This window comes from Chenopodium album, chromosome 11 (genome assembly GCF_948465745.1).
Source record: "Chenopodium album chromosome 11, dcCheAlbu1.1, whole genome shotgun sequence".
In the NCBI taxonomy this organism is placed as follows: domain Eukaryota; kingdom Viridiplantae; phylum Streptophyta; class Magnoliopsida; order Caryophyllales; family Amaranthaceae; genus Chenopodium; species Chenopodium album.
The window spans coordinates 49,981,011-50,006,922 of NC_137844.1; the positions used below are offsets into that span (position 1 = coordinate 49,981,011).

Below are 25,912 nucleotides of genomic sequence, written 5' to 3' on the forward strand. Positions count from 1 at the left end.
GGTTTGCTATAATTTATATATGGGCTATAATTCAGTTTGAATTTTTGGTTTTTCAAATCTTAAAACCAAAACCAAACTATATTAATTCGGTTTTGGGATTCCTCAAACCACACCGAACCATGTTTTTTTTTTCAAAAAAAAATAAAAAATAAACCAAAAAAAAAAACCACACCACATTTCTAATTCGGTTTGGTTTGCGGTTTAGTTTGGTTTTAAACCACATTAGTTTCACCCGTACCCTCGATTCTTAACATATAAGTCCCCATATTTTGGATAAGAAGTTAGGGAAAGAGGGGGAGTGGGGGGAGGGATCTCTAAACATCCACACTTCAAATTTAAGAAAATTGGAAGGAAACTGAACTCCACTCTCCCCCTTCCTTTTTCTATAGCTTCTCATTCCTGTTATTTCCCTCACTTTCAACTTATTATCGAAATATATATAGCGTAAAATTACAAAATTTATTCATAAAATTGAATTATCATCATTAGTACGAAAATTTTTAATCAGAAAACAAACATCTATAAATTGAAAACCTGAATCTAAAAATCGAATACTGTAATAGTTGCCTTAAAAGTTAATACTAGAAGTCTATTAATTATATATAAATGTAAAATCTCTAACATTTTCAATGTTGCTTGGACGTTTGAATGGGATGAATATTTTGTATGAAATAATTAAAATGTCAAAAGTTTAATTATGAAGCATTATAGAGTATAGAAGAATTCTATGAAACAAAGATTCTTATAAAAATAAATAAATAAATAAAAGGAGGCCATGGTTTGATTAGGGGAACTAGGTGAGTGAATCTTTTGACAAATTTCACCAATGAAAAATGTTTCAACCATCACGTTAGTGTTACTCTTTGTTATTGAGTATTCCATCGACCCCTTAATATTTTCTCTATTTTTCATCTAAAAGTCGTAGGAAAAACTTAATTTGATGGATCATGTTGATTTTATCATACGTTGTTTCATAACATCAATTTCATATTTTTACTAACTCGTAGTTGAATTGAAAATATTAAAAATCAAATGTGCTCATGGAAATTTTGAAAAAACAATATATATCTCACCTATTAACCTACAAATGCAGTTTGGTACAATCAGATTTGTACTCTAAAATAACCTTGTTTATGGGAAAAAAAAATCACTAAGATATTCTTTTGAACACAAATAAAAAGTGATGAAGTTGAATAGGACGGTTAAAAACAAGTTGAGACGAACATAAAATAATTTAGTGATAACGGTCGAAGATAGTGACCTTGAAAAGTTGAATTTATACATAATTGTTACAAAGATTTTTTAAATGGGGTTAGGATAGTCAGATGATTGTGATGTTTTATATCACGTAGTATTATTATTATATAATTTTATTACGAGTATTTTTATTTTTATTTTTATTGATAAACTCCATATTTTATTTTAAAATTACTCAGTTTAAAGCTAACAATTTTGTTTCTTGCATTTCTACTACGCTTACAGTCATACTCTACTCCAAAATCATAACAAAGTTTATTTTAATCTTATCCAACATGCATTTCTATTTTATTACTAGTGCTTCACAAAGATATTAACACTTACTCCTAGTGTCACTTAAAGATTATAAGATATACTCTATATCCATTCTTTTTTTGGATAAAGTTGTGTTTTGACACATACGTTAGTCAAACGATTGCAATGTTTTTAGAATTGAGAGTGTTACTACTATTTAGGCCTTATTCACTTCACCTAAAATAATTTTAGTTTTATAAAATTAATGTTAATTCAGTAAAAATGAGTTCAGTTCAGTAAAAGTCAGTATTTTTAAAGAAGATATATAATAAAGAATCAATATGTAAAACATTCTACTTAGCAAAAAGAAAAATTCAATTTAAAAAAATAATTTCAGTTCAATAAAATAACTTTAGTTCAACAAATACAGAGTATATATAATATGGAATGAACAAGGTATCGCATCATATTTTCTTAATTTAATTTATTTACTCCGATTTATTTTTTATTTTTATTTTATATATTGTTAATTTGAAGGGATGTAAATTGTAAAATGTAAAAATGGATAAAATATCCGGTGGGCAAAAAATCAATAATGGGAGTGGTAGTGGATGACAGTAGTCAACCCAACTCAATCACAATTCATTTTGGATCTTTCCATTCGTACCGTTTAAGGGACGGTCCAGGGTCCACTTAGCTCACTTCCCATGGGTCCCACTTCACCGTTTTCCTGTACACGTGTCTTATGTCTGAGTCTATATCCACGTGTCATATAATAATAGGACACAGAACACATACTTGCGACGTCGTTTTCTTCCTTTTCTTTTTCTATTGTGCCAATTTGGGAAATTCATTTTCATTCGAATGAATTACGATAGGAATAATAGGATATTCTTAGATTTTTTTTAAAAAAATTTGTTTTGAAAGAACAAATTTTATTTTTTGACGAAGACTGGTTTTGATATTTTTTTTTTCTTTTGTTAATAAAGAATATAAGGCCGTCTAATTTTTATTGTAAAAATACAAACTTTTTTAAACAAATTAGCATCTTTCTAACATTTTCTAAGCAAATTAGAATTACCTGTTAAAAACATCTTAAGAAAGAGAGATACAACTAATGCTTAATAGAAATTAATAACATTAAATAAGAAACTAAAAGCGGTGAAAATATGAAAAGTTTGCTAACTTGTTGTATTGACTTCATTATTAAGAACCGAAGATATCTTCTTTTTTTTTTTTTTTTTTTTTTTTTTTTTTTTTTTTTTTTTTTTTTTTTTTTTACTTAGACAATGAAATTTGAAATTGTTAATGTAGCTTTACTTAAACCATGTAGTCATGTACTACATAATAGCCGACCATGAATCCTTGATAGAAAGAAGCAAATTTATAAGGTTTTTCTCTTGGAAAGTTGGTTATATATGATGATGTATTTGTAAATCTGAAATGAAAAATTATAAGCGGCCTTTGTTTTTAATTACTCATCACAACATTTAGGTTTGAATTTAGTTTTGTTATGAAGATTTATGGGTAGTGAATGAAAATTAATAAGCTAACTAATAGCAGGTAAGTTGATAAATTGATGTACTTTTTAATTATTGCTTGTGAGGCAAAAAGATAGAAATTCTACAAAATGGAGTTAATTAAACTAATAGTGATCTCGTGTCAATAATAAAGAAAACGTTGTATATATTCATAAATGGGAAAATAGTCAAAAAAAAAAAAAACAAAAATTGAGGAAAAATGTTTCAAAAATATAAAAACATATATACAATACAATATATAGAAGTTTATATAATCACAAACTATTGCATCATTCTGCACTGACGAAATGTGGATTTTGAATTTTGATATATTCAGCTGGATCATGTTCTCTATTGGCTGGATGATATTCTCTATTGGCTATATATGATATCCTGGCTTGATGATATCCTCTATTGGCTGGATGATATCCTCTACTGGCTATATGATATCATTTATGATTGTGTCTATGATATCCTTCATTGGTTAGATGATATCCTCTATTAGCTATATGATATCATGGCTGGATGATATCCTTTATTGGTTATATGATATCATCATATATATATATATATATATATATATATATATATATATATATATATATATATATATATATATATATATATATATATATATATATATATATATATAAGATGAATGTATTGACTTAAATTTAAAAGCTCATGTCACAACCTTACAATTTAACATAAAAACCATGATAACTTGAACACAAAATTACAAAATCTAAAAATGAATTAAACTAAGCTTATAACTAACAAAGATGAATTGATTATCCAAATTTTGTTTTTGATAAAAAACACTTATTGATTGCATTTCATCTATCCCTTATTAGATTCACAACTTTTAATCTAGGTCAGCCCAAATAAAATTCACTCATATTTATATAAAACTTTATTGATTGTTCTCTCTAGATTTCATAGTTGTATAATTAATTTTACTCTTATTAAATATAAATTGTGCAAAAAAAGCAACCAATCTATCATTAGCCCCTATATGACAAAAGAGTATTCCAAAACTATCTAATAATGCTAAAGGGGTAGCAAATTACTAAAATAATTAAAAAAAACCAAGCAATTCCTTAACCAAAAAAAGAGAAAATTCGAGTTATTCGAGTAAAACTCGGACTAATTCACCTTTACCCCTGTTAAAAAGGAATTTAATATGCGAATACTATCTCTTAATAATTTTCTTTTCTCTCAACATCCGAAAAATTAAGTTTAAAAATAAAAGATCATTAATTAATACTTGTACTTTTTATCAATAAAAAACATCATTGATTAATAATAAACACAAATTCACTTTTTTTTTTTTTTTTTTTTTTTTTTTTTTTTTTTATTTTCTTCAATAATAAAAAAGAAAAAAACACACACAAAAATTCACAAATATACAAAAATGCAAATTGAGAAAAGGTGGGGGCGTAAATTGCTAAATTATTTACTTTAACTCATTCATTCATTCAGTCATTCATCCCCAAAATTATTTCCTCAATATTCATTGATTCTCTCTCCTCCATTCTCCCAACGGTTGATTTTTCCCCAATTCAATTCCAATCTCAATTAATTTCTCTCCTCAATTAGGGTTTCAAATTCATCTGAGAACTTCAATTGATTACAAGTGGAAACCGAATTAACCGGGCGATCGCCGGCAGAGGTGATGACTTTTGTCGGCAATGATGACAATAACGACGTCATCGCAGTGCCGGAGCTAACAACGTTAAGATTCTCCGACAAGGATGAGTTTTACGTTAATTTAGTTCAGTACGAGGAGGAGGAAGAAGAGGGTGATTCAGTGGTGGAGGATCATTGTTTGTCGGAACCTTCAACACCCAGAATACGATGTTGTTTCATCTGTAAATGCATTAAATTTTTCTTATTGTTCGTTTTTTTGGGTGGTCTTGCCCTTGTTGTTTTCAAATGGCTTGGACCCTTTGCAATGGATAAGGTATACGATTTTTCTTTGATTTTTTCCTCTGATTTTTGGTTTTTTATTTCATGCGTCAAATTGGGTATTTTTTTTAATAAGATTATTGGAATTCTGTTGAAGAATTTGCTTACAATTTGGGGAAATTGATCATAATTTATACATATTATAATTATAATTGTTGTTATTTGATTCGATTTGTTGCTAAATTTGTCAGCTCAACAGAAGATTTAGCTGATTTACTTTTTTCTTTGCCCCTTTTTCTTATAGATAAGATTTTCATCTCTGAGAATTCTGGGTGTAATTTTTATAATTTTTTTATGTGCTTAAGATTATTATATTACTCCGTACTTTTTATATGTGGTCTGATTATTGCTGCAATCATAGTTTAATTATATCCGTACTTTGGAGTTTTGTTCTTTAGTTGCTGGGAAGAAAACAACCTGAATCCGAGTTTATGAGGTTATATGTACCCAAATTTAATCTTAGCGACTTAGTCAGCTCAATAATAGCTGAGAGGCTTTTTCGAAAGGTAATGGATGAATAAAAGAGGTGGATTTATATTGGGTAGTGTTTGTGATTTAGTCTCATTCTAGTTTATGCCTGACTATTCATAACTTTTTGATCTGTAAACCGAAGAACATGAAACAAGATGATGATTGATTTTGGGGAGAGGTTCTAGAAGTATAGAACTGGGAAGGAGAGTCAGACTAGGACTTGTACGTAAGGAATAATAATTATGTGCAAGTTAAATACATAGATAGCAGATTAGCAGCATAGCGCCATAGCTGCAATATTGAATGTTGTTTGTTCCATGATCACATTGATGAATTGTCAATTTTATTAGCAAGTGAAGTGTCAGGGCTTGCAGTAGGGGAAGTAAGTAGTTGATAAGATACAAGATACATGCTCGAGGCTCTAGACTGTTTGGAATGAATTTGAATATCCATCATGTTGGTTGGTGTTTAAGGCTAAAGGGGGAAGACATAATCACTAGAGGCTGGATAAATAAGAACTTGATGGAACAAGAAGGGCTAGCTATATTTTTTTTTTGAACTAGAATTCTCTTGTATATGTATTGAACATTTACAATAATTGCAAAAACTTGGTGATCAAAATTTTTAAAAAATATTACAATTAGGAAAAGCCTTGGTGACATTCTTTTTCAGTTTTTCCCTAGTAGCATGACAACATGTTCTCAATCATTGATGTGGAAATAACTGTACATCCTTATTGTTTGAGTTCTTGCATCTAATGTTCTCACAAAGATAAATATTTTCTTTCTGCAGGGAATAATTCCTATTCTAAACTGGGAGAGAACGTCATTCAGTACCCCTGTTCTGGCACTTATAATCTTTACTTCCGTAGCATTGTTTCCTACCATTCTCTTGCCATCATCCCCTTCCATGTGGGTGGCTGGGATGACTTTTGGTTATGGATTCGGCTTCCTATTAATTATGCCAGCTGTGTTCATTGGTGTTTCTCTGCCGTACCTTATTGGTTCCCTCTTCTACCACAAAATCCAAGTAAGTGTTGGCTGTAACATTGGATATAAATCCAAAATATACCTAAAAATGGAAGTTTTCTTGTTCACTTGTATGTCATTTGCTAATGCTTTCGCATGCTTGAACAGAATTGGATGGAAAAGTATCCAAAGAGAGCTTCTATCATAAGACTTGCTGGTGAAGGAGAATGGCTTGATCAATTTCGTGCTGTGTCGTTGATAAGAATTTCTCCCTTTCCCTACATCATATACAATTACTGTGCTGTAGCAACAAATGTCAAATATGGGCCTTATATTTTGGGGTCAGTGCTGGGAATGGTGCCTGATGTTTTGGTTGCACTCTACACGTAAGTTATTTCTTTGGCTGTCTAGGAATGTTGCTTTGTTTTGGTCATATAAAGAGGTCCTTTTTCTTGGAAATCATTCTTCCATGTTTGTTCCACTGTATTATGTTTTTGTATGCCGCTTCATCTCCATCAATTGTTTCATTATGTGTCTCTGTTTGCAGGACTTCTAGCTATTTGTTTCAGTTACTGGGTTTTCAAATAAATAATTCGATAGAAATATTGTAAACCTTAGTGCATTTTTCCAAGAGAGCTAAGAGACATAATTTGGGTACCCCCCCCCCCCCCACACACACACACACATACACGCGCGTGCGCGCGCGTTTTTTTGGGTAATAGTAACCTGCTGATATCATGACACTTGCTCCAGTTGCTAACAGATCCAACACTTTGATAACTAGCTAGCATACTTAACATTGGAGAGCAATGCCTATATTTAATAAATGAGGCTAATTATTCCCCCCAAACCTCAAGATAAGTCGGAAGATTTTTAAGGTTTGTATCAATTTTAGCTGTCATATTACAGGAATGTAATACTCATAACAACTCTCTTGTGGTTTCTTCACAAGAATTGTTTGACCGTCAAATTTAAGGAACTATTCTTCCGAAACATGATTTTTTTTTTTTAATTATTTTATCACCTTACAAACTTGCCCTAGAATAGCTTCCAGCCTTATTTAGTTTATGATAATGATTTCATGGTAGCAAGTCAGAAAATTTGGGGAAATAACAATGCCTCTGCTGTCACAGTTTAGGGAGGTCATGATGTAGGCAACCTTACTAGTAACCATTTTAGACCACTAGATTGTGGTTTAAACCCATATGAATAGAAGTGCAAATTAATGGCTTCCTAATGTGAGTAATGTTTTGGTACCAATACCAGGCCAGTATGTGGCTGTCTGGCCTAGTCGTCTGCTTAATTTTGATGTCAATGATAATTTATTAGAAGGTTTGCCATTTTTTATGCCAGCATACAAACATATTAGTCCCTTTGACTCAGAGTTAGTTCTTATTGTATATTGCTCCAATCTCAACGGATTTGATTGGAGTAACTGTTATTACGTGTTTAAATGAAAAAGGTATAAAATGTGTTTGGGATGGTATACTGTATACATGGAAAAGTCAATCCTCAAGCTATTCATTAAAAAAAAGGGCATGGTTGATCTTACTCACATCTGGCTTTTTGACTGATGTCTGGCTGTCTGCCAAGGAATTTGATTAGTAATACTGCAGCTTGTGAGCGAGATACTTGTGGTATTTAAGACATTTACTTGCAACTTATTGACTACTAATAGATGATTCATGTCATGCAGTAATTTATGTGTAAACCTTTTACGGTGATCGTTACCTGTTATTTTCATTTGCAATGCTTAATTATATGCAAATTCAAGTTGCTTAAAAGATGATTTGACCATGTGCTACATGAGTAAGATTATATTCAAGGTGTTACTTTGCCCTGATTTTAAGGGGGTAAGTGGTGAGTGGGGGTGTACTTTAGGAGGAACACATTGATTATCTAGGGGCTTGTAGTCATGTGTTTAGGTGCATAAACAATATGTTTTGCTTGCTCTTTTCTAGGTACATTTCTCTTTTTAAAGGAAGATTGCAGGGTATTTCAGAGACGTATTTGAATGCTCAAGCATATGTATTGTTGGCAACACTTGTATAGAGCCATTTTTCATATCTTTTGAACAAGTCTCTTGAGGACAGTAGATAAACTCTACTCCATGTCCACATGATCTGATTGAGATATTGTTGGTGAGCTTTATCCTTTTAGGGTGGCCAGCTATGTGGCCCTTCAAGTCCAAAAGCGTACTTTTTATCATGAGGTTGTCATGAATTCGCCATTCTCTTTTGTGGGCTCAGCATATGCTTATTGCGGGCTTAGACATTGTTGCATATATGTACTTCAGTGAATAGCAATCATGTGGACAAAATCATATAATAGCTTGCAAGACTGCTCAAGGCTGGAATTTGAGGATTGGGGATCATGTAAGTCTAGAAGAAGCTAGTGGTTCAACGTGCACATTAATCGATAAAAGAAATAAACAAGTAAATGTGGTTTGTGATAAATCCTTGAGAGCGACTCATCTTTCTGTAATTGGTTTAACATCCGTATAATTAATGCTCAAGAATAACCAGTCTTCCTGTGAGAAATTATAAAATTCAGCTTTTACCTGTTTGTTAAAGAGGACTACTGTCATCTCATGAAGATGGGTCCAGTAATTAACATTTTGATGAAAAGCTTGAAGGAGAGATAGAAAATTAGAGGTGGAGAGATGATAATAATTTATATCAAGCATAGTGAAGGGAAATGTGAAGTTCTAATCAGATTGATAGAAAGAAATTATCTAGAGGATTTTGAAACTGATAACTTGATAAGGTAGGTTCTAATTGTACAGCCTTTCGACTCTCTGCTAATCTAGCTTTGCAGATGAGCTTATTGGTGATTTGGTGAATGTCATCTTAAGCCTTTTTTGACCTTCTGTTTTTCTTTGTCCGGGATCCTCTTTTCTTTATTGTTATTATTTCAGGTCAGTTCATGCACAAGTAGCAGAATGAGACTAATTAGAATTGTACTTCTTTCTGTTTTTGCAGTGGTATCTTGATCAAGACATTGGCAGATGCATCTGACACAAAGCATTCACTCTCAGCACAAGAAATTATTATGAACGTTGTTGGGTTTGCTGCCACTGTTGCTACCACAATCATCTGCACGATTCTTGCAAAGAAACGGCTCAAGACAATGCCAATTGAAGATGAGCCGCTTCTGCAGTAATTAACTTATTCTAACAAAGAGTTTGAGAGATTCTATGTGCCAGCATGTAATTGGTATTGTACAGTCGAGGGAGATTTGATTCTGGAGGATGACATACAGAGGACAGAGTCACGAAAGAGAAGACTCTGAACAACATGACCAACTACACTATATGTTATAGATTCTTTTGCAGGAGATGGTATTCTTTGTTGTTCTGCCAGTGTCTTTGTGTTTTGATCTTCATATGCTGCACTTCAAAAACTAATACTGTACATAACGGCATTTCTCTGCTATGGAGTTGCAGCATGTTGATCATGTTTCTATCTTCTGTATCAACTACTCCTTATCAATTCTATATATTTTTTATCACGTGTCCAAGATTTGGAGCCCATATTTGTTTGCAGCTGCTCATATGTTGTTAAATATAAATATTACTATCGGAAGAAGGTATATATAAAATATAAGTTTTCTGAGAAAATACGACATTATTGTTTATTATGAATTTATGACTATGGCTGTATGATAAGACTCGGGTTACTTTATGATTTGTTGGTTAGCCTTTTAAGCAACTTATGTGACCTTTTAGTGATGTAGGATTGTAGGTGGCATCACATTCATGAAATGCGGTGTGATTAGTCACTGATCGACTTAGACCTGGATTTCTATCCAAAGATGGTGGGGATGGGAGGCTGTGTATAAGATCCAAGTGTAGCTCGATGTGCGTATATTGGTACAACAAACACTATATAATGGCACCAAGTATACTTCTGGGTTATATAATTTGGATTTGGTGTATGTTACAAATGAACATTTCCCATGTTGCAGGTTTTGCAATGACATGCCAGAGGCAGATCATGCGCTGCTTTGCCTTATATTTGTAGCCGTTTGTGGCAGCAGCAAAGCTATAGAAGAGATTCTGCGACATTTATTATTGACCCACCAAATATTATTGACGTACTATATGCAAATCATAACATAAATCTAGTGATTTACTCCAAAGATGGTGAATTTATATTTAAATGAAAGAACAAAGACATGAACAATATGATTCTAATTTAAAGACTGCAATATAAGCTACAAATCCAAAGACACGTTAGCTAAATGCCTAAACGTGCCATAATTGCCCGGGCCGGGAGGGGGGGGGGGGGTGGTGGTGGTGTAGACAGACTTCAGCTTGAGCTTAGAAATGAGTTTTAGCAGCCACAGCAAATTGTACTGTTCTTTCATTTGTTTGCATGATGCTCGGATGGGTCGGATCACGAACCATTATCATCACTAGAAAAAGTCTGAACCCGAACTTAAGCAAGAATGTCATTCATCAGACACAACATGCTCTAACGTTGAATTATAAAAAAAAAAAAAAAAAATGCTCCAACTACACAACTTTTTAGTTCTGTCCGTTGGAAAGTGAATAGAAATTGTCTAGTTTTCTTGATTTGTTGGTGTTGGGAGACGTTTTTCAGGGTAGAATGGTTGAATATGTATTCCTAGTTTCCTCCACCCATTTTAAAATGTTTAGTTCAAGGAGGAACAACCTTTTTATAATGTACTGCAGTTGATAAAATTAATATTATCCTTCTTGTTATATGGAATGTCAAACACAACATAACGGCCAAAAAGATACAGTGTAGGTTTTCACAATGTATGACACTGTGAATATAAAAATTTAAAGTAGTGCTTGATGTCCTTGATCAGACCTGTAGTATCTAAGATTTCTATAATATGACGTACAATTATATACTGTATTCAAAATTGTCATGGATAGCCAGTTAAATAAGTACTTCGTTCCTCTGTTTCTTAATATTTGCAACACTTCTTTTTTCACGCTTGTCAATGCATTATTTCAATCGTTAATATCTTTAATTACCAATGTGTAAAATTATAAAAATTTAATGTTATGAAAGTATAAATAAAAACGGGTATAATAAAATCCCACATTACTATATTTTTTTCTAACTTATAAATCACCAAAGCTAATTAAAGTAAGATATGTGAATAGTGTAAAAGTCAAACTGTTGTAAGTAAAAGAAACGGAGGAAGTATTATTTTATTCATACTTATGTTCATTTAACTTGTACAAACTTAAGGCAAAACATAGCTCGTTGTCATAGGACGAGCACAAATCACCCGTGCGCCGCCTGAATCCCAAAGCTCGTTCCAATTAGCTTTCCTCGTATGCGTAATAAGCTAATAAATAAAGGAAACAACACGCAATGACACTAACCTACACCACAATACATGCATCAGTAAGGCACACGGCTATAGAGAGGTTGCCTCAATGCCTCGTATGAGACTTATTGTGCCAGGGCATCAGGGAAACTGTCAACACATGACAAGCTCCCCCACCTAAGCCACAAACACCCTGTTGTAGTGCTTCGAGGTTAGCTCCACGTTGCTTCCTTACACACAACACATCACCGATCGCTTCCGTTAAACACAAATGATTTACACACTCGCCTAATAATGAAGCCAAATGCTAACACAATTGGTCTCCCTCCTGAGCACCACATCGCGACTCCTCATCGAGACCCGCTTTGTTGCAACTTCTTCGTGTTTCTACCGATCATCTCTTCCTTGATCACTCAACTTGTCCCCCTTGAATTGGCTCCGACCATGTAGTAGTCATGAACATACCCCCAGCCCTATCAAGAGGCTTACTCCCATGGTTAGCGCACCATCCACACTGCTTCAAGTGCCCCACAAGCACTCTTAACTTTGACAATTCTTTATACTTGCACTAGACTGGGTCATGTCGACTCTCCCGTGCCACAATTAAAAACGGTGGACCTCCTTGATGGTGAACAAAACTTCCCCACTTGAATGATGTTCAAATGGCTCTGATACCACATGTCATTTTTATTGCCTGCATGAATCCTCGAGGCTTGATGCAGACCAACTTTCCACATATATGCAACAAGCTAATAAAAAAGGAAACTAAGCACAATGACACTAATTAGAACCACAAACACATTCATGCATTAGTAAGACACATAAGTATAGGGAAGTTGCCTCATATGGGACTTGTTGTGCCAGAACATTGGGAAACTATTAGCATGTGACGTCGTGCTATCAACCAAGAGAAAGCATGATTCATTAAATATATTTATTTGTACTACATATTATACTTCCTCCATTCTAAATTATTTGACACTTTTCTTTTATCACGATAGTCAATGCAAAAATTCAGTCAAAAAAGAATTTAATTATACTTTTGTAGATAATAATTAAATTAATTTTTAATCAAGTACACATTGAAATGAATCTAATAAGATCCCACGTGGCTATAAATTTTCATATTAAATCACAATTATTACTCAAATTAAATTTTATGAATATATATTGTTAAAAGTCCAACCATGTAACTATTTAGAATAGAGGGAGTAGTATACATTAATTCACATTTAACAAACATTGCTTCCAAAAAACCATAGCAATCCAACAACCAAGAAGTCACTTAACCTTGCTACCCTTAAAACCAAGGGCAAAAATGACCAACCAGACTCCAAACCCCACATCACTTCGACCTCCATATTTAGAGCTACCATAAGAAATTCCAATTCAAGACAAAAAACCATAGCAAGAGAAACACCCTTACAGCCAAACATACGGTTTTAACTAAACAAACTATCCAAAGAAAACATAAAGAAAACAAAAGAAACCAGGAGGAACAAAACTAAAAGATACTGACTAAAGCAGAGGAAATACTCACAAAACTACTTGTGAGACTACTAAGAGAAGATTACAAGATACCTCACCGCTACACTCAGAACCAACCACAACGACCCGTCGTCAAAGCCAACGCAAGAAGAACGGCCTCACCTGAATTTAATTTTGAATTAAGGGAGGAAAACCCTAACCTTAACTTCACCTTTACCGCCGGGAAAATAAGTAACAAGATTCCTTTTGACGGCGGCGTTAAGACTAGCCTTGGCTTCTTGTTTCGTTGGTTAATTGAATAACACAGACAACGACCGTATTAAAATCAAGAAATTGACGGTGAACGATAATCTCTATTGTCTCCTTTATTGGGAAAAACTACAAGAAGAAGAGCGCCGATCGCCGGCGAGCAAGGTGCTTGAGAAGGAAGCGGTGGAAGAGATATGTACGGGGTTTTCTAGAGAGAGAATTTCTTTTTGGAAGTTGCTAGACTCCTAGGAAGTTGCTATGCTTTCCAAACCCTAGGAGTGGAATGGTGTGAAAGTTTTCTTCAACAGGATGCATTCATCTTATGGTTATGTCAACTCTCAACTTCTTTTATCAAGAACTTGAATTTGTGGTTTTGCAAGTTTCTCTTCCCTTCCCTATTATCAACCCGCAATCATCGTTCATTTCAAGTTTTTTGGCGAAGGTGGCAGAACAAAGGTCAGGATATGGATTTGGTAAGTTGTTCACGGTTTTCCAGCCTCCCAAGTAACAGGTCCAAAGCACATCATTATGTGAGCTTTCAGTCACTTCATTTGTCCTCCAATGGTGGTCATGGCAAGCCATGTTTATGGGACGAGTTAAGCGTCTTGCCTCAGCTACAGTTCATAAGTTCTTCCTTTTGTTGTTTATGCGTGTGGTTTGATGTTTTTGGTTGTAATGTAGTTTTGTTTAGCTTATAGGTTGTACTTTATGCCTTTCGTTATATGAAATCTTTGTATAAAAAAAAAAAAAAAAAAAAAAAGCATTGCTTCCAAAAGGCTTACCAAGGACATATTTAATGGCGGCAAAAGCATGCTGTTCTAGTTTTCGACTGACCCTGGCCTTCTTCCTCTCTGACCACCCGGAGGACGAGTTAGGTTAGCCTACTTTGTTTTTACAATTTTGGTTTTTATTTTTCTTGCAACATAGTATACGTAGTATTTACAAATAACTTAAGTCACTACGAGCCGATTCAAGCAGTAAATACAAATAGTTGATCAAACTAGCCAAAAAAAACAAACGTTTTGAGGTACATGGGATTCTCAAACTCGATTCTAAATTTTGTGTATCACCTCAAAACTTATTAACCTAACTAAATAAACTTGCACCTACTTCAAACATACGTAATATTGTATTTATTATTACGCGTAAGCCTTAACTCATAATTGTCAAAACAGCAATACGTTAGTTTTCAAGATGGCCTACACAATTTATGTCATAGTCGTATAGTAACGAAGAAACTTCCTAGCTTTATAAGTTTATACAAAACTGAAATAAAAAAAATGGGAAAGTACAAATGTAAATTATATAATAAAATAAACTGAGAAATGATCAGAGAGTATGTGAAATCAGAATCATCCAAACCAAGTCAGCGACAAATACAAGAACAAAATCTCACTCTTTTAAAAATGATTAAACTAATGAAAGTCAGTTGAGCACATTTTAGGTGAATTAGAGTGGATCTGAGGAAGAACGTTGACTGACTTATTTTTCCTTACAAATTTTTTTGATAATATAATAATATTCATTACATGTCTGATGTCCTTTTAGATGATGGTCCTAAAACAAATTAGAACTGATCTAACTAAGCTAAGAGTAATTACAATAACATAAATGAAGAAAATTATTAACGAAAGTCATCCATTAATTTGTATTGTACTCGTATATGTGCATAATAATGGACAAAAAATTGTTACTCATTTAATTTCAATTGACTATTATTATTAATAAATCTATATAAATCCGTGTATTGTACGGGGTCAAAAACTAGCTTGTAATATTACAAATACACAATCTAAATATATAATTATATTCTCTATCACAAGGATAAACCAATAAAATCTAAATGTCCTATGTGTTAGGAATCATATAACTAATATATAAAGCTTTAGTCAGGTCACGAGGTAGTGACACTTGACGTTCGAACTATTCGTCAAGTGTCGCGCCACGTTGGATATATTTAAATAGACTTCATAAGATAAAAAAAATTAGTTTAGAATTCTATTTGGATAAAATTTTAGGATAAAATTGTTAGTTTAGAGTTTTATTTTCGATAAAATAACAATATTTCAGATATAAATTGAATTATAATTTTATTCAAAAAAATTATTAGATTATAATTCTTATAAATTATCATATAAATTTATTTTTTATATCATAATATTTTTTTGAGCGAAGAAAGTAGTTTAAAGCATAAAACATCGAATTTTATTACTAGACCTATCAATTAGGGTTGAGTGATGAGTCATCTCGAATTGGGTCACTTTAGGTTACGAGTCAAGAAATGTTCAACCCCTATCCAAAGTTTTGGATTCGGGTCAACCCAACAGGTTTTGAACATTTATTTATTTTATTTTATTTTTTCCTAATTTTTTTACTGTATTAAATTAAATCGAACATTTTCACTAACATTATTATTAGCTATTACATCCTACTAGATAGCAAATCGTCACTAAAGCACATCAATTCCTAACTAATTTTGTATCATTGATATATTTTAAAATTTGACATATAGATTAAAAATTTATGTTAAAATTAAATAAACAATCCGGGCATCACACGGGCACAAAACTAGTATACTAATAAATTCAAGTAATAATATTGTTTAATTTAATAAATAATTGAGAAAACTTTGCCTAACTGATAAGTATTGTTAGGTTAGTACTGATCCAAAAACTTACTCGTAGGGTTTTTTTTTTATTTTTTATTTTAATAAAACGCCAAGGGTAAGCAAGCACCATTTTTTCCCTTTTGGCAAATATAATGGTTTATATTTTGCTTAAGTTTTAGTAAAAATAGTTAGCTTAGGTCTCATTTAGCATAACTGTGATTTTCAGTTTTTTGGTTTTTTAAAATAATATGATATATGTTATATAATGAATAAAAAATTAGTCAAACTTATTAAAATCATGATGAATTTGAAAACCTATAATAGAAAAAGGGAAACACCTTTTTCTTATTTCCTGTTTTTAGTTTTTTGTTTTGTTTCCCGTTTTTTGTTTTTTGTTTTACAAAAAAAGGAAAAAAAAAATACAAAATACAAAGTAACAAGCCCTTAATTTACAAGTTTGCCTTGGGATATGTTAGTGAAAGAAGAATCAAGGATAGATATGAAAAAGGTTCAACAAAATACAAAGTTATATATAAAACCACTATTTCTCCCCTCTCTTATTTTTTTTTTTTTTTTGGTGTTCTACCCGCTTCACCCTTTGGGCTAATCCAGATTCGGAGATCAGTTTTGAGTGGTTAGGTTCCAATCCCCTCCCAATTGTTGTTGTCGGGGATCGAACACAGGTCCTCCCTACCAAGTGTAGTCTCAATCATCACTACATCAACAACCAATTGGTTCTCCCCCTCTCTTATTCAGTGGTTAGTATTCCATTTTTGGATAGCCAAAATTAGCAGCTTATTTCTATTGAAAGAGTGTACTTTATAACAAAATTACATTTTTTTTATGAGTTGTCATTATTTTTCTTTTATTTTGTATGTACTTTTCAACACTTTCTCTCTCCTTTTCTTCAATAATTACCACCTACTCTTTCTCTTTATCTTTCATTAACTCCATATAGATACTCTCAATCATTAGTTTTAAGAAATCTATAATTTTTTTAATTCCCGTGAAAAAACCAAATAGGCCACTAAATATCGAATGAAAGGGAGTATATCTTTTCCCTTAAAAAAAAAAAGGGAGTATGTCTTTGTCTCACCCTTGATAGAGAGTTATATATAGACCTAGAAATTTAACCAAATCTTCTATCCCAGAAAAAGTAAAATGAGTAAAAATCAATCAAGAAAATCACTATTTTTAAGATCAAAAGAGCAATTCCACTCAAAAAAAAAAAAAAAAACCCACTCAAATAATAGATCTTCTTCACTCAATTTCACAGTGACAATGAATAAAAGTGGTTGGTGGTGAAGCAGTTAATGTGACAGTGAGTTACCCAGTTCCCATCAAAATATAAATGCGTTTGGCATGGTTGTTGCCAATATTGTTCCCATTTAAATAAATGCTACTCTTATCTTCCTCGCTCACTAAAATAACTATGAAAGTGAGCAAAAGCACCAAATTTTACAGCTTGACTCTTTTCTTTCTTTATTATTACTACTGTACTTCGTTTTCACAGTAATCTAGAGAGAGAAAGTGACAGAGTAAGAGAGAGAATTTGAGGAGGGCACGTGGGCATTCATCAGCTTGTGGCCACCATTGTTGTATTTCTGAGCTTTTTATGCTTCACTTCACTTTCCAGCCATTTCTCACACAAATCCCTTTTCTTCTTCTTAATAAAGCTCCAATCTTTTTTGTTATTACCCTGATTTAAGTTCGATCTTTGTAGACCAACATAGGAGATAAATTCTTGGTTCATGTAACCGACTCGATTCGACCCCACTAAACAAAATTAAGCCTAATACCCAATTTGTGTATCTCATTAATGTACCCACTCAGGTACACATTAATGTGAAGTTGCTGTTAATTACTTGTGATATTTGGACCACCTTCAAATTGACTAGTAAATACCCTTTTCTTTATTAAAAAGAAAGAATGTCAGTATTTGTTATGTTGCTATTATATGGTTGTCATATTTGTCTTGCTCTTTCTTTTTGCAGATTCCTAATATCCCAGAAATTTAATTTTTTTTCTAGGTTAATTTGATGATTAGCTAGTATAATGTGGATTAGAGGAGCTAGGTTTTGTGTATTGCTAGCATTGTGAGCATGAGAAAATTCCAGAAGCAGAAATTTAAATTGGTTCTTGTGTTACTGTTTTTCTTGTTTCTGGAATTTGTTTTTGTTTCCCCAGCTACTGAGAAAGAGAAGCAGATTTTGCTGCAGTTTAAGGGCAATGTATCAACTGATCCACTTAATGTGTTAAGTTCCTGGGTTGCTGAGGCCGATCCGTGCAGAAATTATACTGGTATTGTTTGTGATGCTAACCAAAATGTTGCTAGAATTGTATTGTGGAATACTAGCCTTTCTGGGGTTTTGGCACCTGCATTATCTGGGTTGCCATCGCTTCGGTCAATCACTTTGTTTGGCAATAGGTTTACTGGGAACATCCCGGAAGAATATGGAAGTATTAAGTCATTGTGGAAGTTAAATTTGAGTTCCAATGCTCTTTCTGGGCCAATCCCAGAATTTATTGGGAAATTGGAGAATATGAGGCTTTTGGATTTGTCTAAAAATGGGTTTTCAGGGGAAATTCCACCCAATTTGTTTGCAAATTGTGAGAAAATGAAGTTTGTTTCTTTATCTAGCAACAATCTTACTGGTTCAATTCCTGATTCTGTGATCAATTGCACAAGTCTTATGGGTTTTGATGTTTCTTACAATGTGCTTGGTGGCAGTGTATCTTCTCGACTTTGCGAGTTGCCTAGTTTGTCTTTCTTGTCATTGAGGAGAAATGTGTTTGCTGGGAGTGTTGAAGGGAAGCTAACAGGTTGCAACAGCTTAGAGTTTTTGGATCTTAGTAGCAATACGTTCAATGGGGAGGCGCCGTTTGATCGATTAGGATTGGTGAATATGACTTATTTCAATGTTTCTAATAATGGATTTCAAGGGCAGATTCCGGATGCGATTACATGCAGCCAGAGGATGAGGTTTTTTGATGCTTCATGGAACAACTTGGATGGGGTGATTCCGTCATGGATCACAAACTGTGCAAACCTGAAAATTTTGGACTTGGAGAGCAATAGGCTAACTGGGAATATCCCAAAGGGCATTGGGACTTTGAAGAACCTTTCAAGCTTAAGGTTGGGGAATAACTCGATAGACGGGACAATCCCTGAAGAGATTGGAGATATTGAGCTATTGCAAGTTCTCAATTTACACAGCCTCAACCTTCATGGTCCAATTCCTGACGAACTTGCTCGTTGTCGATTTCTCCTTGAGCTGTGAGTCACCTTATTACAAGTATTCACAACTGCTTTATAGTTTTAACTTAAGCTTTGTTTTGATTTGAACATGTAAGTTGAAACATATTCTATGATGTTTTGCTCCTGCAGGGATGTTTCTGGCAATGTATTAGAAGGTGAAATACCTCAAACCATATATAACATGACATACCTTTTAATTCTCGACCTTCATAAGAACAAACTCAGGGGTAACATCCCGAGAAATATTGGAGATCTCTCTGGGATTAAGTATCTTGATCTTTCGGAAAATTTACTATCTGGATCAATCCCTACTTCACTAGGTAATCTAGGAAAGCTTACCCATTTAAATGTTTCATACAATTCTCTTTCTGGGGAAATACCTCAACTTTCAACTATCACAAACTTCGGGTATACATCATTTTATCATAACCCTCGGCTGTGTGGCCATCCTCTGGACAGCTGCTCAGGGGCAATGTCAAAAAGGGCAAAGGCACTTACAGTTTCTGCCATTGTTGCAATTGTTGCTGCTGCTCTTATTCTTTTTGGGGTTTGCATAGTTACCATATTAAATAAAGGGGCACGCAAGAGTAGGGAAGAAGTGGAGACCATGGTTCTAGAAAGCACTCCTTTGGCTTCCACTGAAACAAATATCATCATTGGGAAATTGGTTTTGTTCAGCAAAAGTTTGCCGTCCAAATATGAAGATTGGGAAGCTGGTACCCGAGCTTTGCTTGACAAAGAGCGTCTTGTTGGTGGAGGGTCCCTAGGTACAGTTTACAGAACCAGTTTTGAAGGTGGGATCTCGATAGCTGTGAAGAAGCTCGAGACTTTGGGAAGGATCAAAAGTCAAGATGAATTTGAGCAAGAAATTGGAAAATTAGGAAATATTCAGCACCCCCATTTGGCAACATTTCAAGGTTATTACTGGTCTTTGACTATGCAGCTGATTCTTTCAGAGTTTATTCCTAATGGTAACCTGTACGAAAATCTGCATGGCTTAAACCTTGCTAGCTCCAGTAGTTGTGGTGGATATAGCGAATTGTATTGGGGACGAAGATTTCAGATTGCCCTGGGAACTGCTAGAGCACTAGCTTATCTTCATCATGATTGTAGACCCCCAATTCTTCATCTTAACATAAAGTCCACAAATATACTCCTGGATGAAAATTATGAGCCCAGGTTATCTGATTATGGGTTGTCAAAGTTGCTTCCTATGTTTGATAATTATGGCCTGACAAAGTATCACAATGCAGTTGGGTATATTGCTCCTGAATTAGCTCAAACTTCAAGAGGAAGTGACAAATGTGACGTATATAGTTATGGGGTTGTGTTGCTGGAGCTGGTCACAGGGAGGAAGCCTGTGGAGAGCCCTTCATCAAGCGAAATTGTTGTTTTGTGCGACTATGTAAGAGAGCTATTGGAGAGAGGATCAGCATCCGATTGCTTTGATAGAAGGTTGAGGAATTTTGCTGAAGATGAGCTGATTCAAGTTATGAAACTAGGGCTTTATTGTACTTCTCAGGTTCCTTCCAAGAGACCTAGTATGGCTGAAGTTGTTCAATTCCTTGAGTCGATTAGGAATCACAGTACTTGAAACTGAAACAAATGGTTTTTTTTAAATGTGGGCTATATTTGTGTATGTTCGTTGTGCAGTGAAGCAACGTAGTTTAGCAGAGAGGGAAGTTGAGATACTTTCCGAAGGAATAGGTAGGGCGTTAGGGGAAACAGCAGTGATTCTTTTGTATTCTTTTTCTTTGTTTTCAATCTCTCCCATTGTTGTACACACCCTATATTCTGAAATAAATTCATTGATTTTTTGTATATCCCATACAATCCGTTTGCCTCTGCTCGAATTTAAATTTTGGCCTCTGTTTAGAGTTATTTGACCGTGAAAGCGTCTGTTACAGCATTTTCTAAATCAGAATGCACCATCAGGTCAGAGAACCACCGTCTCAGACATTACACATAGCGGACTTCTTTCAGTTTTCGGTACTGAAGTAAGCTTTCAGAATTTATTTTCTTCCATCTCCAACATGATATCCAGATGCCAGTACTAGAAGATTAAACAAACTAATCTGCCAACTGCAATTTCATTCTCTTTTCAGGAGCTTATCCTACCAATATAATTTCTTTTTGAACTAGACTATACACTTTTAAGTATAATAAATGAATAGCACTTTAACTACGAGATTTACAAGTTTCCATGATTCTTCGTATCCTGCCCATAACTACAGGAATATCCTTTTCGCCTAAAGTTGCAAAGCAGCATTGAAACCATCCAGGCTCTATGCAATGGCATGAAGATCCAGGTATTATGTTGATCTTGGCTACACTCAACAACTTATCCCAAAGCTCAAGTTCTCCTTTCTCGCTGTAAGACCGAATTAATCCACTCATATCGACCCAACAACAAAAACCTCCGCTGCTTTTTGTGGATTCAATGCCCAATTCTTTCAGCCCTGACACAAATTTCATACATAATCTCTGTAGTCTCTCTCTATTAGTCTGTATCAATGTCTGGATGAATCTTGTATCAGAAAGCATTGAGAATAGCAATCGTTGGATTATAGATGATAATGGAGAAAACCGCACCATTTTTGTGGCAGCAGCCAAAAGATTATGATTAAAAGAATAAATTACTCCTGCTCTAAAACTGTTAAGAGAAAGATCTTCAGATAGATTGTAGACTACATGAACCCTGTTGCGCTCAAGATCTTCTGATTCGATCATTTCAGCCATGCTGATGAATTCTTCTCCGCCATGAGTAGACCCCACAAAAATTTCATTGGATATTATGTGGATGTTTTTCTCTGTAGCAAAATCTATAAGATTATAGAGTGCTTCTCTGCCAAGCAGATTGCCAACGGAATTTGAGGGATTCGAAATGATCACTCCACGAACTTTCATGCCACGCTTCTTTGCCTGGTGGAAAGCACGATCAAGGGCTGTAATGCTTGGATTGAAATTATCAGCACTACGGCAAGGAACAGGAATTATTTCAACCCCAGTTCGCCACTTTATATCTCTGTCAAACCTGCAGACATTTAAGTCAAATCCTCAGAAATTTCGACATGCTCAAAAATAAAGAGAATAGAGGGTTTGGCGTGCTGACTCTACAAAGAGGGAAAGCATAATACCCAGGATAATATGGGGAAGGAACAAGAAATGCGTTTCCAGGATCTGCCAAGCAGAAGCAAAGGATCTCAATCGCTGAGGCTGCACCGGCTGTCAAAACTATTTGGGACGGCTTAAAATGAACCCTTCTTTCTGTGATTTCAGACATGAATCCAGCTACTGCCTGTTATGATATACTCATATCAACTCACTAAGTCACTAGTAAAGCAATTTAAGCGTAGCTTAAGAGAATTGTAATTCAAAGCATGCTGAGCAGTGGTGTCAGACTGTCAGTGATAAATGCCATGTCAAATTTAATGTTTTGCTCCAAAACTAGGCTAATTTTAATGCCAGTTCAATAGCAAGAGAGTAGAATATCTAAGACTGATCAACTATATTAATAACACCTTCCCCAATGATGATCTTAAGGATTCCAAAAGGCCACTCGATCATTCAATCCAATTACTAGTAGTAGTGTGCATGATAATATATGCATTATGTAACAATTGGAAAAGATGAAATTTTTTGAAACATATGCAGTAATTTGATTAACACAAACTTTTACACATGCTTTAATCACCATACAAACACAATCTACTAAATTCTTCAAAAGGTGACTACAATGTTGATCATAGCATTATGGGATCTGGAGCAACAATATGAATAATGTCTTGGAAATTTCGAGTGTAGGGATGAAATCCGCGCATTCTTAGATTCTCAAACCCATAAGCATTTCAAAATTGTGTTTAGGAAGATGACTAAATGAGGAGCTATAAACATGAAAAAGAAACATAAAAAGCTCAACAAAAAACAAGTTTTTTTTTTTACTATAATTGGTATCATATATTATAATCAATTGTAAGCAAATGCAGGTTGTCCTTTTTATAGAAACTAAAAAGTTAGAAATCATTTCATAAACTAGGTTGGAAGCTAGTAAAGTAGTGAGAAGTAGTACTAAAGTATACCATTTTCAATTCCATGATTCCATCAAAAGGTTGATAAGTTGCAGTCCCACTTATACTCATTTCTTTTGCTCCACCACAGTACTCATTTCTTGTACTTGACAATATTGAATTCTTCCCATTTTCCACCATCCATTCTCTCACCAAATCTACACACACCTGCAACATTACAATAAAACATCATAATGAATTCTCATTAGTTCAAAAACACTTTCCGCGTGCACCTATAGCAACGTGTAATACCTTAGAGGCAGGACAATTCAAATGAGCAAAATAATAGCCTTAATATAACGACATACCAAACTCTAGCGAAATATTATAGTATCACGATAACACTCAAAATTTAAATCAATACCAATCCCATTGTTCTGATAAAAAATGTATTTAATGCTTATACACACGTATCAAAACCGTAAATAAAAAATAAACCCACATGATTTTCGGGCAAGCCAAGCTGAATAATACCATCAGGATTACCCAACCGATCAAACGGGTCATCATCAACCCGACTCAACCCAACAAAATACGGCGAACTGTCAACCGATTTAATAGCTCTCGAAGACAAATGGGCCGGGCCAGCCGGGCTTCGAGGAGAAAGAAGCGACCGCGACAGAGATCTCTCCAACACCGGCGCCGGAGGCACAATCTCCGGCGACGGAGAAGAATTATCATTATCATCACTTGTAGTATCTTTGTTATCAGAACGATTTCTACGAAGATAAAGCTGAAGAAAGTAAAACAGAGCACAAGGTATAACAGAGCCAAAGAAGAGACCCCCTCTTCCCTGAGCAACCCCTTGTAAAGGGACGATTATCCTCATCTCTGTCCCTCCGCCGGAGCCGGCGGATTTTCCGGCGGGTTTGGGTTTTCCGGTGGGTTCGTCGGCGGCGGAGAAAAGGGTCATAGTTTATAGTGATGATGATGAGGTGGAGGAGGAGAAATCATGGTATTTTGTGGTGGTTTGGGAGTTAGCGTGAGAGAGGAGAGAGAAAAAGAGGGAGGAATTTTTGGATTGTCTATACAAGTATGTGTAAGCAAAATATTTGAGTAAAGTTTGTTTGTATTTATGAAATTTTATTTATGAATTGAATCATTATTTTAGGAGTGTATTGTGTTTTGTGTATGTATGTGTCTTGGATTGCGGGGGGTGAAAGGAGGAGGTGCTTATTTGGACGAATAGTGAGGAGAGAGAAAATTAGGGGGAGTTTTTTTTGTTAGTGTCAACTGTCAAGATGCAAGATCCAATTCTTGGGGATATTTTGGATGTGACAAGCTTGGTTATAGGACCTAGTTATGTCATATGTGGTTAAGTCTAGCCCAAACCAACTGGTCCGGACTCAGACTTAGGCTGGTAATGGTCGAATCTGAGCGAGGGTTTGGCGTAAAGCTTGTTGAAAGTATAGCGACACTATTTATTTAGGTGTTCTCATCTGGTTCTCCTTTTAGGCTAGCTCAAATTTAGAGTTCAATTTTGAATAATTAGGTTCTAGTTTCTACCTAATTGTTAAAGCAGGGGATCGAACGCTCGATTCTCCTTACTAAGTGCAACCCAATATTTGGGATTGTCTTTGTGGTTTGTATCGTGCATGAGACATACTACTAATTCACTAATTCCTGTTAGTTGTTGATCAATGTAAAGGTCTTAATTGACTGGTACTCTACAGTAACGAAGAATATGTTAAAAATGGTTGGAAATAACTGGTACAACATATAAAATCAACTATAGTATGCACATATTTCATACAATATTTCTAAACATAAAGACATCGATTGTGGAATTAATGAATTTTGTTAATTGAGTTATTAAAGTATAGGAAATACGGATTATATTTAAGATTTAAGAGCTATAATTAGGCGAATTAACACATACATTTCTACATTATTGTCTTTTATAACTCTACAAATAAAAAAACGTTGTAAAATATAGATATATCCATGCCTTTATAAAATTGTTTTGGTAGATACCATTTTAGGAATTGGGCTCAATCTTGAGTTCATTATGTTTGCAATAAGTTTGATATAGTTTAGCTCAAGAGCTTCCCACATTAGTTCAACTTAAGGATGCATTTGATCCATCCGATTTTTATTGAATGAAACTTATTTAATTGTATGAATTTTAGTATTTAGGAAATACCCCTCGTGACTGAAATTCCTAATGTGATACAAAGTTTCAATATACTTCATACCTAATAAGATACAATGTTATCCACCATTAGCTAGATGAGCAACCCGGGTCAGATTCGGATATAATCAGAGCTAATCGGATGGCAATCTTAATAACTAATAATAATAATAATAATAAGATGTAACGAAAACAATTTTTATATTTTAGGTCCCGGCTCTTGTATATTTGGTCATCTAAGGAATCGATCCTTTTAGTGGTATCATATGTCATCATAATTTTATTTGCAAGGAACATGTCATATTCATAACAGGAAGAAGATAACACACATAATCACCTACTTATATTAAACAAGAAACAAATTAATTATTATGTCGTTGTC

At 34.1% G+C, this 25,912-nt stretch overlaps 3 protein-coding genes across 3 annotated transcripts; 2 read left to right on the forward strand and 1 right to left on the reverse strand.

Annotated features, from left to right (window-relative positions):
* Positions 1 to 4,490: 4,490 nt before the first annotated feature.
* Positions 4,491 to 9,950, forward strand: LOC145567678 (uncharacterized). Its single transcript, XM_081627025.1, has 4 exons — positions 4,491 to 4,974; positions 6,243 to 6,479; positions 6,587 to 6,804; positions 9,400 to 9,950. The coding sequence occupies exons 1-4, from the start codon at positions 4,687 to 4,689 to the stop codon at positions 9,578 to 9,580; spliced, it is 924 nt and encodes a 307-aa protein (XP_081483151.1). The 5' UTR covers positions 4,491 to 4,686; the 3' UTR covers positions 9,581 to 9,950.
* Positions 9,951 to 17,481: 7,531 nt separating this feature from the next.
* LOC145567679 (uncharacterized) lies at positions 17,482 to 21,153 on the forward strand. Its single transcript, XM_081627026.1, has 2 exons — positions 17,482 to 19,350; positions 19,462 to 21,153. The coding sequence occupies exons 1-2, from the start codon at positions 18,176 to 18,178 to the stop codon at positions 20,924 to 20,926; spliced, it is 2,640 nt and encodes an 879-aa protein (XP_081483152.1). The 5' UTR covers positions 17,482 to 18,175; the 3' UTR covers positions 20,927 to 21,153.
* Positions 21,048 to 24,546, reverse strand: LOC145567680 (putative aminotransferase ACS10). Its single transcript, XM_081627027.1, has 4 exons — positions 23,842 to 24,546; positions 23,412 to 23,567; positions 22,470 to 22,630; positions 21,048 to 22,366 (listed from the first exon to the last, which is right to left on the reverse strand). Exons 1-4 carry the CDS (start codon positions 24,310 to 24,312, stop codon positions 21,511 to 21,513), a joined length of 1,644 nt encoding a protein of 547 aa, XP_081483153.1. The 5' UTR covers positions 24,313 to 24,546; the 3' UTR covers positions 21,048 to 21,510.
* Between the last annotated feature and the right edge of the window lie 1,366 nt (positions 24,547 to 25,912).

Bases quoted from the DNA above. Each gene is read 5' to 3' on its own strand.
- LOC145567679 (XM_081627026.1), top strand. From the start codon at position 18,176: ATGAGAAAATTCCAGAAGCAGAAATTTAAATTGGTTCTTGTGTTACTG. The intron at 19,351-19,461 runs GTGAGTCACCTT...TTGCTCCTGCAG, and splicing joins TGTCGATTTCTCCTTGAGCT to GGATGTTTCTGGCAATGTAT.
- LOC145567680 (XM_081627027.1), bottom strand. From the start codon at position 24,312: ATGACCCTTTTCTCCGCCGCCGACGAACCCACCGGAAAACCCAAACCC. The intron at 22,631-23,411 runs GTATACTTTAGT...ATATCATAACAG, and splicing joins GAATCATGGAATTGAAAATG to GCAGTAGCTGGATTCATGTC. The intron at 22,367-22,469 runs GTATTATGCTTT...AAATGTCTGCAG, and splicing joins CCTTCCCCATATTATCCTGG to GTTTGACAGAGATATAAAGT.
- LOC145567678 (XM_081627025.1), top strand. From the start codon at position 4,687: ATGACTTTTGTCGGCAATGATGACAATAACGACGTCATCGCAGTGCCG. The intron at 6,480-6,586 runs GTAAGTGTTGGC...ATGCTTGAACAG, and splicing joins TCTTCTACCACAAAATCCAA to AATTGGATGGAAAAGTATCC. The intron at 6,805-9,399 runs GTAAGTTATTTC...CTGTTTTTGCAG, and splicing joins GTTTTGGTTGCACTCTACAC to TGGTATCTTGATCAAGACAT.